Source organism: Nothoprocta perdicaria, unplaced genomic scaffold, assembly GCF_003342845.1.
Source record: "Nothoprocta perdicaria isolate Ctin4 unplaced genomic scaffold, notPer1 scaffold_91, whole genome shotgun sequence".
Lineage (NCBI taxonomy): Eukaryota > Metazoa > Chordata > Aves > Tinamiformes > Tinamidae > Nothoprocta > Nothoprocta perdicaria.
Genome location: NW_020456210.1, coordinates 565,918 through 579,681, shown reverse-complemented (window position 1 = coordinate 579,681; position 13,764 = coordinate 565,918). Strand labels below are relative to the sequence as shown.

General features: G+C 41.2%; 1 protein-coding gene across 1 annotated transcript in view; it reads left to right on the top strand.

The window, feature by feature from the left end:
- The window catches only part of TPH2 (tryptophan hydroxylase 2), a 43,102-nt gene extending 29,942 nt beyond the window's left edge, over positions 1 to 13,160 (top strand). Inside the window, exons 9-11 of the mRNA XM_026052789.1 lie at positions 4,339 to 4,434; positions 11,546 to 11,679; positions 11,768 to 13,160. Coding sequence (XP_025908574.1) covers positions 4,339 to 4,434; positions 11,546 to 11,679; positions 11,768 to 11,942 — 405 coding nt within the window. The 3' untranslated portion in view covers positions 11,943 to 13,160. The remainder of the gene's footprint in view (positions 1 to 4,338; positions 4,435 to 11,545; positions 11,680 to 11,767) is intronic.
- Positions 13,161 to 13,764: the final 604 nt, after the last annotated feature.

Here is a 13,764-nt window from a genome sequence, read left to right as displayed (position 1 = left end):
CCCTCTACTACAGTATGTCAGCTTGGGGCTGTAGTCCTATCCTATTAACGATTCCTGGGGATTATTCCTGTCCACTGCATAGGGTAGTAGACAAGGAGCTGCCCAGTGCCGCCTCCTTCCCCCTTGTGACAGAGAGCAAGTGAATTGGCTTTTGATGTCCTCAGTGTTTTCAGGACTCTTCCCCAAAATGCCTTTGTAAATTTGTTATAGAGAACAGATCAATTCTGCTGTTATGCATCATGCTGAAAATTGCCAGGTGAACACAACTATCAGTGCTTAAGCTCTAGGGTCAGAGCGCCGTGTGAAAGGGAACAGGATGAAACCCCCTTTCACAGACTTGCACCAGCCCTTTTTGAAGTACTCTTGTGTGAGGTGTTACCACCCAGCACCCTGAACGAGCTCTGTGCGTAGGTCCCAAGAGGGAAATTACCAACTGGTATTAGGAGTGGGTTCAAACGCTTAGAGACCAAGCAGTTGAGGAGAACTGAGCTCACCAGACTATTGTCCTGTCTCTRAAAAAAGATCTAAATACACTTGGATATTTATTAGTATTCTAGTTTASAGTGCAGGACAGTGTCTGAGCGTGGAAAAAGGGCTGTCTCATTTACCCTGGAGAACAAGCATGGACTTTGCTGGGGCTTGATCTGTGATCTAACTCTTGTTTAAACAGCGGGTGTCCTGGATCAGGGCAGCGAACCCAGTACCTGCTTTCTGACAATGGCAAATTGCAGATTCCTGGAGGACCACGTAGGATTAAAATTACAGGGGGGTGATATTTCCTAGTATACTGCTTTTGCTACTAGTGTTTGGGGACTTTGGATGCAGATGTCTCATATGCTTGTGTTTCATAGCCCTTAATGGGTTTTTCCTCCAGGGATCTATCTATTTAATCATTTCTGAACTCATGCAAACAGTGTTCCATGAGAATGACTGTAAATTATCTTTCATGTACCTCAGCTAAATCGGAGAGAGATACTAAAGTCATATGCCTGGCTGTCTTGTGCTCCTTACACAATACACCAGTGTCTCTTCGCTTAAAAATCATTTATAATCCTTTCATGTTGGCCCTATGGTACTTGCTAATTTGGGTAACAAAAAGGCATTTCAGTGGAAGACTTTTCAAGACCCACTAAATTAATACAATGTGGCAAGACACCTTTTCTGCTTCTTGGCATCATCTTGCAGCGGTCATTTCCCCAGGAAGCCACTGTCTCCATGTTTTAAGATGTTAAACCTTCTGTCTTATATTTTATAGTTTGATTTACTATCTGTAGATGTGARTACTGTTGTTCCTGATGATTTCAGTGAGAAATGGATCGCATCAATTACTTCGGAATACCCAGGTCTTTGCTAGCTGAGACCTAATGTGGAGCATTCAACAGTACTGTTCCCATTGCTGTTGTACATATATAGAGGAAATCTTTTAAATGGAGTCCTCAAGACTTTATTTTTTCCCCTTATATAATGCTAAACATTTTTTTTTGAGGGTGAGGAGACAGGGGAAGCAGAGCTGAGCTCATGAAAGAGCGTGCTGTGGAAAAGCTGACAACGTTGTTGCATTTAGCATAGTGCTCACCTGTSCTTTTCTGATGAATTTATCTTCCTTTACATTGCAGATTAGGATGTGGTAAATAGGAGCAGAAGGCTCGAGCCTGCCCGATAGCCAGAGTCAGGTCAAAGATGGAAAATGAGAACGTGTGAGCCTGCATGCCCCTGTTTGTGCCTGTATTCACAACCTTACATGTAATAATGAGCTGTTTACCTTCAGAAAGAGCTTTTACCTTCAGAAAAGGCTTTTTTATACATGAGCTGTTTACCTTCAGAAAAGGCTGTTACCTTCAGAAAAGGCTTTTTTTATACATATATATTTATCTGAACAGCTATGTCTTCAGTTGTTCCAACTGTAGTGGCACTTATCCTGTAGATAGTATAGAATACCAAAGTTGCTGTAATTTACCATACAGAGAGACACATAAGAGGCTTTTATGTCTCTGGCCTATAAAATGTGGCTCTATATAGTTAATATTTAAGCTCCTTATCAATATGCTTCAATGTGTAGGGACTTGAGAGAAGAGCTTTCCACAGCCTGCTGAACCTCATAACGCACCAGGCCTTCTGCGTGTGTGCATGTGAGGGGGAAATCCTGTGTTACTGAGTTGTGCTCTGAAGATGGCAGCATTGGGTGAGTTATCACATTTTTCTTAGAGAAGCAGAGTTCTTAAAATACAGTTATTATAGCTGCACACGGCAAATTTATCATAAAATCAGTTTTTCATTTGAAGCGTTTTTCTGAAGAACTGTTGCTTAATACTGTGTTAGCAGTAGGCAGATGTGTGCGTTGCCATCTGGCCATTTTGTATATGTTTTATTTAAATTAGTTACACTGAGAATGCAAGTCTTTACCAAAGCTAAAGATAGCTTCTCACCAGCAAGTATATGCTTGTAAATATGTTTTCTTCATTATTATCATAGTAGTAATTCTTGCAGCTTTAGTAGAAAGCTTTCTCCTTATCCCCAGTATATCCAGCAAGGTGAAATGAACACCCTGCTCTGGTCAGCAGAGACAGCTCTCATGGTAATGCTGGTTCTCTCCCTTCTACCTCTCCTTTCCTGTTCATGCCCTTTTTTCAGAGCAGGGGAGGGTGTTTCTGTTGCTTCCCTCCACTGGCTTCATAAATGCTGAARTTCTCCTGGAAACAGTGTGGCATTGGTGGGATCCCCCTCAGTCTGAGGGATGTCTACAGAAGTGCTATCCTACCTGTTATGGCCACTCTTATGGATATCCTGTAATGGACAAACACCAGACTCCCCATTTTAGTACTTCGTTCATTTTAGGAACGTCAGTGTCTGTGATCACTCAATTTTGAGGAGCCCAGTCCTATCGTTTGGCTGTCAGTTTGTTTGTGTCCCGAGCTTATCTGCACATAGTGCCCTTCTTCTAGGAGAGCTGAGAGGGAAGGGGCCGGTTCAAAGTGCCCAGGAGGAGTCAGGCCTAAAGCTGAGCTAGTTTTTGTTGGTGGTGGGGGCATATAGATAAAAAGGGCTGTAGCTGCCTTAAAGTTTTTTTCTGGCAAAATATTAGGCAGGGAAGCTAAATTTTTACTCGTCTTGGTGTGTCAGCTTCACTCAAGTCATACGTTAGATTTCTGTCTCGTTTGTGTATGTCTGAAGTTCCCGGGACAGCTTTTTGGAAAACCTGCTTTTCTTCTAATTGGTGACACCAACTGCTTGCACTCATTATTCCAGATTATTCCAACTTGATTTGTGCAGTTCAGTGGCAAAGTCAGAGCTAGACCTTCGACTGCTTATTTGACAATCCGGTGCTTTCGCCTCCTCCTGTGGCTACCTGTGATTTCCCTTCCTATAGTGGAACCTGACTGAAAATCAGTAAAGTCACTGGATTTCTGCAGGTTTGGATCAGAGACAAGGTTAATGTTTTCATTCTTCTGTATTACACATTTTTGTGTAGTGCCGTGCTGCATAAGTCAGTGGTCCTACTATAAATCTTTATATTACAAAGAAAAAATCCTGTTACATGTTACAAGAGCTGTTAATTTCCATGGAGTTATGTGTCATGGAGCAAGTACTGAGTTTGTCAGATAACATAATAAACATATATATATTTGTGTTATTTTTGTAGAAGTCAGAAATCAGCTTCCCAAAAGCTTTATATGTAGAAATAGTTACTAGCTTAATCTGGTCTGTTTGATCTAATGAAAACAGTCTTCATGTGTCATAACAGGAGTTAAATAACGCAGGCACAGGACTGATTGTTGTCTTTGCTTTTGCATTTAGTGAATACCAGAGTAACCATCCTGCTCAAGCACTCCCTCACATTGCCCTTCCCTAGGTGGATGCAGCAAAGCTGGATGCAGGGCTGCTGTGCTGGCCTCGCACATGCCCAGGCTCGAGGCAACATCCACAGCCGAGTGCTCTGAACGGAGTGGCAGAGAAACTCAGAGGGTCTGGAGAGGTGGACAAAGGCTGTGCAGGATTTTCCTTTCAGGCACCTCATCTATTTCAGCAGGTTTCTGAAATCTGCACCATCTGCACATTGGACACCTAGATGCCCTTGCTTGTCTGTTCCTATGTGGCTGTTCTTGGGCACTGTGTGGGTGCCAAGTAAAAAGCAGACTCTCACATTTTATTTTTGTGCACAGAGCTCTTTTATTGATGAAGAAAATGGCACGTAAAATACTTGCCAGTAATAATGTCCTTCATCTTAATTTACTTAAAAATCATGAAATTCTGAAGTAGGGCAATCGAGYGAGTATGGCTTTGCTGAAGTGCTTGCTTGCAACTGCAATGTATGTAACTATTTATCTATATGTTTTACAGTGCTATTTTTTTACTATTGAATTTGGCCTTTGCAAGCAAGAAGGACAACTACGTGCTTATGGGGCTGGACTTCTGTCTTCTATTGGAGAACTAAAGGTATGTGGGTTGATATAGCCTTTAAGCAGAAACAACATATTTCTAGTCATATCAAAATAATAGCTGGATGTAAATGGTTTGGTTTATGAATAACTGTTAAAGTTCTCAAGATAAAATCCTTACTTTTGAAATATGATATTGATCTGAAAACTTTGGAAAATCAACTGGCACTTGAAGCATGAAATAGATTTGTAAGGACTGAAATACCACAACAGCTCTGAATTACTACGTTTATATCTATTTGAATTTTAGAAAGTAAGTACTTTCCTTTAAGTCACTTGYCTTTTTTTGTGCATGGAGTCTTCTTAATCCTRATTAGAACTCACATATTCAAATAGRTGAGGTGCTTTTAGTGTCCTGAATTCTGCATACTCTGCTTAGAAGAAAAACATTTCTTCTGAATACATGGAATGGTTTTGTTGTGGATAATCCACTGTATTCTAGTGGATTAATTACAGAGCAGCATTTATCAAGACCMTCATTCAGTAAATTTATCATATTTAAAAGTCAGACATGCACCTAAGCTCATGCTAAGCTTAATGTTTATGCCTAAATGACAGTACCTGGAGCTGTATTCTTAAAAAGGCCAAAGCACATTGCATTGGTAATTGTAGTGGATCATTCTGTGCCTCTTTTCTGCCTGAAGAATGTAAAACTAGCAAAGATATTTGACCACAAGTGTAATATTTTGAGAACTAGTGCATCTCTCTGRCAAGGTGGGAAGAAAGGGGAAGGAGATGAAGGAATGCTGTTTGTTCTGGGACCCCAATGAGCTCTTGGTGGCTTTTCATTTATGCCTTTGGTTCGGAAAGCATATATAGAACACTATTTAGAAATGGTTTTGCAATAGATCTGCTGTATATCTGTGTTTAGCCAGCGCCACTTGGCACTTTAACAGTAGTATCTCAGGCACCTTTTGTTGTTTGCTTCACCTTTAATTGCGAACATTCAGGCTGATGCTCATTAGTTAAATTGCTATGCTTTTATTAGTAAGGTTGCAGAAGAGAATTAACAGAAGTCGTGGAGAAAAGGTCACAGAAAAGGACTTTCACAGATATTGTTTTCTGTGATTCCATTACAGTTTTTCTCAGTTGAGTACGTGTCTCAGCCACAGAAGGATTTTACTTCCACAACCTGGTGATACTTTGTCCCCCAAGTGCAAAGATGATTAAAAACAATGACATGAACATTTCACTTGTTTTCCTCTGTCCCAACAACATTTAATGCCAAGCCCCAAATCTAAGGTTCTCCAGGGACCCAGGCCTTTTTCTTGAACTAACAGTTGAGGTTGTTAAGCAATGGCCCTGAAAATGCCTATCATATCATTTACAAAATCTAAAGGCATAAAAGCAAGGAAGCAAATACTCAAGAACGTAATAAATCTTATACCATCCGTGTCATAAACAAACACATTATTCTTATCAAGTATGCATATTTTCTTCCCACACAACAATCTTAGCTGTGATTCCAGATCTGATTTCTTAAGTCAGCAATAATCTTGCAGTATAAAGACAAAGGATAAGCCTTTGCAAAAACAAAAATAAAAAATATGTAATGAGCACATTGATGTGCTGYTGATGACCTGTTTCAAAGGTAAGAACATATGCCATAAGTCAATAATATTATATACTTCTGTTACACTACATATATATTTCATAGATGTTAAGCCAGAAGGGACTATTAGGTCATCAGTTTCACCTCTTATGTATCAGAGACTATTAAATTTCCCCTAGATCTTGCATATACKGACCGTAAGGGCTTAAGTTAGACTAAAACATTTGAGTTCTTGTGAGATTAGGCCCTCGGGTACTGCAGACACAGAACAGCACCATGGCACAAGGACCCATGGTCTCTGTGCAGCRAATGATAAGGTGAGAAATGGCCACTGGTCTTTTGGGGAGCTCTGTGCTCCAGGRTAGACAAGAAGATAAGGAAACTCCCCTGCCAAAACTAGTGCTAAGGTCTCTGCTGATGTGATGGAAGTTCTTTCTAGACCTCAGTTTCAGACAGGGGGTTTGGTGGAAGCAGGGAGCATCAGCCAGGTGCACCTGGGTGCCTCATATCCCTGGTGCATGAGCTCTCCTGTCTTGTGCCTCGGCATTGCCAGCCTCCCATTGACAGGAAAGCCACCTCTCTGACTTCTGCCCTGATTTCTAGCACCCCTTGTGAGAGAAAATTTCTTCCTTGACCTGCGGGGGTCTGAAAGATAATGCTAATGTGACAGGCTGTAGTTGAGATCCTGCTTATATCAATAATGTGATTGTAACAGACATGCTAATGGAAGCAGCAATTGCTCTGAACATTATGAGAACAATATCAGCTATTTCTGTGATGAATGAGGATGAACAGCAGACTCAGACTGCATGACCATGAAGTCTGACCCTTGTGTGTGCCGCCCCTGTAATTCTCACAGGAGAGAGAGGGAAGAAGTCCTTTAGGGAATAAGTACTGCCATTCTGAAGACAACAGTGATGGTGAGCCCACACTCTTCTCTGTGAAGCCTTTCAAATATTTATTTATCCTTTACACTAGAAAAGTTGATCTTATTCCGATCTCGATTTTTTTTCTGCCTTGACTGTGCAGAAATTTGATATTCCTGTGCTTTTGTCAGCAAGAAGAAAAGCCCTTTCTCCATTTGCCCTCCTCATTAATTCTCTTTTCAACCTCACAGTATTCACAGGAAACAAAACAGTGGCCAATTTTATATATAGCATCTAGAAATAATAATTGCCTTTTTTTTTTCTTCAGGGTGGAAGTAGCCAACAATAGTTGGCCTTTCTAGATGGGGGAATGGCTTWTTCAGTCATCCCTGTTTCTACATTATGCTACTTCATTCTGCAAATCTAGCCAACAGCTTTAGCAACAGAGAACTGAAAGCGAGGGAAACAAAGGCAGCAGCCTGCAAGGATTTGCCTTGAAGTTTTTTTCCCCGCTCAGTATTTAGGGTGAGAATTTCAGGTACTGAAAGATACAAGTCTTGATGTTTGTGCTGTGGAAGCATCAAATGGCAAATGCAGAAAGCACAACAAAATAAGGAGAAGGGTAAGATTAAAAAGCCCAGGGGAGAGAAATAGTGTAGTAAATAGTTATAAAATGCTCTCCCTAATAAACTCAGGTTAACTTTAGCTAGCACTATTACACGGTRTGTATTTGGGACTTAGAGATAAGGCAGAAATAATGTAGATTTCAGTTACTTAAACTATTTCTAAAAGGCACTTTAAATGTCTTTGGAAACTTTAATCCATTTACTTTATGTGGTGCACTCTTGAACTCTTTCCCTATAAAGGAGGCTTCCTATCAACCTCAGGTGGCTGTAGATCAAATCATATGTCCTTGTTATATGCTTCTATATTTAGCAGAGGCAGACTTCAAAATTTTTGGTATTCCTTTTTAAATCAAATACAGTATCCAGACATGTCTTGTTTTAATGATATTTTATGTTAAAAATAAGCCAGATTAGCCTAGCCCTCTTTATAACCAATAAGATAAAGCAGTGGATTCGATTACAAGTGTTGGTTTTGTTTTCTGAAAAGGATGAAGATGATGGAGAAGACAAATCCTGGATGCTAGATGCTCATTTTGCTGCTGCTTTTAACTGGACAGTCTCTTTCTATTTATCTAAACAATACATAAGATTACACTGATAACAAACAAAATTTCTGGTGCATCAGCTCATAAATCTGGAAATGTCCTGTGTGTTACAGATAAGCAGAGAGCCCTTTCAGAGCGTGTTTTTCAAGACTCAAATTCTTCCACAGAATGGCAAGGCAATAAAATCAGMACTGGCATTCAGGCAACTTCGGCTTGCCTACTTCTTATTCTGTCCCCTCGTGCACCCCAGAGACTTCAGCCTTTCTAAGTCATCTTTGGTTTTCCCACTGTTAGCTGAAGATTTTTTTTTTTTTTCTTTTTAATTTGCTTTGTTCTTTATGGTGAAACTGAAGAGCTCTGAGTGGCATTATTTTGCTTTGGTATTTATCCTCAAAGGAGAGATTCCACGACAAACCTCTTTTTTTTCCTCATGTGTCTGTGATATTGTCACTTAGGAAGTGATTCACAGTTGCTCAGTTTAAGTGTCTGGTGCCATTTGTGATGCCCTGGTTTATCTGAGCAGCTCTCCAGCTGCATCCCGGGATGGCATAAACCTCCTTTAGGCCCTGTGCTGTATCTTCCACCTCTGTACAGATGCCTCAGGTATCCTAGGCACTAGACACCTATGGTTAGGTACCTGGATCATCTCCTGCACTCTGATCTAGTTGGAGTGGAGGCATTTCACTAGGGTTAGGCCTGTTAACAAGTATGGGAATTTGCCTTTTTCTTAAGCTTCCCCACTGTCTAATATTGATGCTTTTCTTGGGAACCAGTGAAGATCAGTTTGGAAGGTTCACTCCATACTCTTGTCTCTTAAACTGTCTTAGCATAAGCATTACAACTTAAGGACAGCTATTATCCAAAGTCCACCAGATGGTGAGATAGCCTGTTTGACTGAGAGCTGTGATCTATATGAGCATTATTAGCCTTAACATCTCATGAAGGTGGATAGCTGAAGTTTAGATGGGAGAAACCCATGTTAGGTGTTTACACCTGTTCAGTGAAGATACATATCCAAAGAAAACAGAAATTAATTGCATTCATTAAAAAATACTCATCTGAGCTTAACAGCTTTTGGACTTAGCAGGCAAAGCATGTGTTTGGACTGCTGTGCTGTAGCAACAACCCTGCAGTACTCAAGTAATAGCCTTTCATAGCACTGTCATGTTGCTGCAGAGCTCTCGTTACGCTCTGAGTTACTGTCCTGACCATCCTTGTGCACGCTTGAGTGTTTCTGGTGCCTCGAACCTTTGACCAGAGCCTCGAGGCTGAGCTCTGCGCAGATGCCAGGCRGCAGGATTTCTAACCTACATCTCGCAAAGGTACTTAGCATTGCAGTGGTTGCCACTGTGATGCCTCACTGATCTAAGCCCCAAARCCAGATCCAAGAAGGGACAGAGGCCTCTCAGGTGGGAGCTGAGCAGATTCTAGGCATGCAAACCAGCCTGGGAATCTGAGAAAAATAATTGCAAGAGCTTTCTCAGAGCATGCTTGGGATAACATAACACTTATTTCTCTGCTTCCCCTTAAACTCTCCCCTTTTATGAATGGGCTGTCGAGGATTTACAGCATTTGTTCAAGGTACGGGAGCCACAGGTTAAATCCTCAACTCTCTAGCCCTCTAGTCCCTTCCTCCTGCTCAAGGAACGGGCCTGATCCATCAGAGGTCATTTCTGAGTGGAGAAGAAGAAAACAACCTCRCCCTTCCTTTTGGAGCTGTCATGATACAGAAGGAGGATTCAGGAGCCATTCTTAGGAAGCTACTGATTTGGTTCCCTGAATCYACTTGGAGTTTCAGAACTTAGTGCTTTAGATGCTTGAGGCATCAGGCCCCACCTGAAAGTACAAAGTCACCTTAAAAACAGATGTTTTTATCCATGGTTAACCTCCCAGGAAAGCTATTATATTTCCCAGTCAAGGAAAACAAATTCAGTTCAATGGAAGGAGGTAAATGCCTAAATTTACAGGCACTCAAGCACATCGGCAAGGAGATGATGGCAACAAGGATAGAGACAGGGGCCAAATCAGGTGAGCCTGTTCTGCAGTCCACTTACAGGAAGGTGCTGGTGAAGACAGGCCAGTTCTTGTGTGTTTTCTTTTTAAGCCTGTTTAACTGATGGCTGTCTAGAAACTGCAAATCTGGTGGAAAGGAACAGTTGCATGTACTGAGGGAAATTAATTCTCCATCATTTTAAATTTCCATGTATTGATTTTTCATTTATTTGTTTTGAGGAGAGACAAAGTGGGAAGRAGAGACTTTGCTCCAATTTTATGTGCTGTTAGTTGGAGATTGTAGGCTGAGAGTTCGYAGGTTTCAGAGCCTTTCACGTGGATTTAGTTTTGAATGACTTGAATAAAAGATGTGGCAGGTGCCTTGAGGTGCTGCTCTGCTCCAGAGACTGTCCAGGGAAAAAGAAAGAAAAAAAGAGAAGAAAAAAAGGGAACCTTCATATCTCATGGATCTGCTCTTTCCATGAATTTCTCTATGCTTTTTACCCACATCTTCAGCATGGATGGATATTAGGGGATGAAAGGATGTGGATTTCAATAAGCTCCCTTTCTGTGCCTGCGTTTCTGCCAGGCACTGAGGATGAAAATGCCTGTGCTCTGAAGGTCAAGGTACATCCAAGAGACTAATACAAGTAATGCAAGGCTCTGAGTGGAAAGGGGAAGCTAGCRGAAGATTTTGTTGTAAAGTGTCTTAGTACTTAGTTTTTAGCTTCAAGATGTGTCCTTTTCAGTGGCTTATGCCAGTTACATAAAGAGTAAGGCTAATCCAACATCTCTTCTTTGGGTGGCAGTACTTGATTCTTGATGTGCCTAACGCCTGCTCTGTGCCTGTCTGTGCCTGTTAGCTCCTTTCTTCCTTCCTGCAGTATGTGGTGCACTTACGTCCAGGTGTATGTGGTAGAAGGGTGATGCATTTCAACAGCACAAAATCCATAGGCATCACTTCATGGATTTCCAGATACACAGCTTCCCTCTTAGGCACACTGTCAGGAAAACAGCATTTAAATTTGGCCTGAAATTGTAATGCAAGGATTATGTGAATCGTTCGGTCATACTCCGTTCCTCTACCAAGCTGATTATCAATTCTGCCAGTTTAAATGATATTTTGACAATGTAAATATTTGTAGTTGTGTAGATCATTTTCCAGGAACGGTTATTTTTTTGACTTTTTTTTTCCAGATAAAGATTTAGGTCTAGAGGCCCTGTGTGACAGGTGCCATTCTAATTTGCTCTCAATTTTTTAAAATAATTATTTTGAGGAAAAAATGACAGTGGCTGAAAAAAAGAGATATCTTAATTAACATGTGATTTATTCTGTTCATACTGAAGAATCACTGTGTGTTAAACAAATGAGGGTACCAACTAATGGCAAACATACAGCTCAGTGAAATAAAAGCTGTATCCAGCTGCATAGATAGTAAGGGGCATCAAAATACAGTTTAAACTGCATTTTAACTGTATTTAATTGTATCAAAATACAGTTTAAAGGATTTTGTAATGTATTTTGCAGCATGCTCTCTCAGACAAGGCAAACGTGAAAACATTTGATCCAAAGACAACCTGTTTGCAGGAATGCCTTATCACCACTTTTCAGGAAGCTTACTTTGTTTCAGAAAGTTTTGAAGAAGCCAAAGAAAAGATGAGGTAAATTCTTTTCCTTCACTCCAAAATCTTAATTTTCTATTCATCAGTGGTAGCAAAAAAGAGGTATTAATTGTCTCTTTTCTCTCAGGGACTTCGCCAAATCAATCACTCGCCCCTTTTCTGTGTATTTCAACCCATACACCCAGAGCATCGAGATCCTGAAGGACACGAGGAGCATCGAGAACGTCGTCCAGGATCTGCGCAGCGATCTCAACACCGTGTGTGATGCCTTAAGCAAAATGAACAGATACTTAGGGATTTGACACTTGTGGTCCTGTGACTTGCTGTCTGCTGCTCTGTCAGTAGCCGCTCTGGTGACATCCCCTGGCATGGCTAACTTTTCATCAAAGTGCATCCATTTTCCCRTTAGAGCTTGGCTTGTGTCGTTATGTAGCTCTGTCTAATTGTAATGTGCAGACAAACCAAGGCAATGCTAATTCATAAATGCAACATGGAATGTGGCAGCTTATAACCAGCAATTCCTCACCACAGTATCATGTGCAAGTACCCGATTAAAAACTTACCTGGCAATGGTTTTGTTTCCCTAAAAGGGTGATTCACTTCAACATAATGTATAAGAAATAGTGCTGCTGATTTCATTATGAGTCTTAGTTTATTTCTTTGTAATCTCTTTCTTCCTGTAAGAGTCCAGAAAAATTATTTGCGGAATTTTCCATTTTCTTTGTAAGAGAGTCAGTGTTTTGTTCTACAGTGGTAAAGACAATGTTTGGCCATGCACCTGTAACGAGCCAAGTGACAGAATAGTACAGTGAATAAACCAGTGCTGAGATTAGGCAGGCATTCATCACATCAGCATTAAAAGGTCTATGGAAATTACAGCCTGAGAGACTCCTGACTGACAGATACTCTCAAGTGGATGAATAATTGCAAAACGACACAGGACCTCTGGCAATTCTTGCAGGATGGGTAACTCTAGTTCGTACGTATGGTACCTCCGATGGGTGATAATCCTGAGTGTGCTTCCTCCGTGGCGTTTATCTCGGGATAAGAGTGGAGGTGCTTTGGTTACTCCAGACTGTTAGATGTGAATATAAAGCCCTTCTACATCAGCGTCTGCTTTTGCAGTTGCTTGTGTTTTGAGGGGGCTCCTCTTGCATTTCGTGCGTAATCTGCCTTCCTTCATTATGCCGCGTTCAACCTTGGGCATGCCTGGCTGGGTCTGCACTGTATCAGTATCAGCAGCTACAAAAGGGTGAGTATGGAGGTTGTTATTTAATTAGAGCCAAGATGATTATCAGTGGGTAGATTACTTGTGGGGTGATTAAATCATGGAGACACCCAAGCTCCGAGCTCGTACCAGATGGATGCAGGTAATGCCTGTGTTAATAAGCTCTGAGCTGGCAAGCCCTGACAGAAGTACGAGCTCTATCTGGGGACCGTAGTGCAGAACTATTTGAGCCAGCTCTTATCTGGAAGCAGTAATTATGCATGTCTTTCCTTTATCTGGGTTATTCCATTCTTCTATTAGTCCCGATAATAGAGAGTTGACTGTATTGTAGGGACCCTTGTTAACGGGAACCGCATGGCTTATGCAGATCGTGTCAGTGGGGGTGACAGTGTCATAGCTTGTCTACATATGTGGAAAATAGGTAGGTATTGAAGCCCTTCTCCCAGCTGAAATCACTATGCAGGAATTTTCAAGTGTCATGAGCGGTTTCAACTAGAAAAGAGCACCACCTGATAGTATCAGCACATCCTTAAATATGAGGCAATCTGTAAGGGTAACTTTCATAGGGAAATGCCCAACCTCCTCAAAGATAGCTGTGAGATAACAGGAACCGCTCTGCCCTGTACATGATCCCTGCTGCATTTTAATGCTGCTGTTAATACAGTATGGAAAATGTAGTTTCAGACTTCACTGCAACTGCCATTGGTGCAAATGAAGAGCTGTTGAATTATCCCGTGGGGCGCCGCTGCGGAAGGAGGTTTTTGGCTTCCTGATCTTAGTGTTGGCTCCGTTAACTTGCACTTATCACAGAAGAGTTGCTTCTATGGCTTGGTATAGAGGCGTCTTCTCTCTTCTTGTGTATTATAATAAAGCTCTTGTAGCTCCTTCTGGAGAAA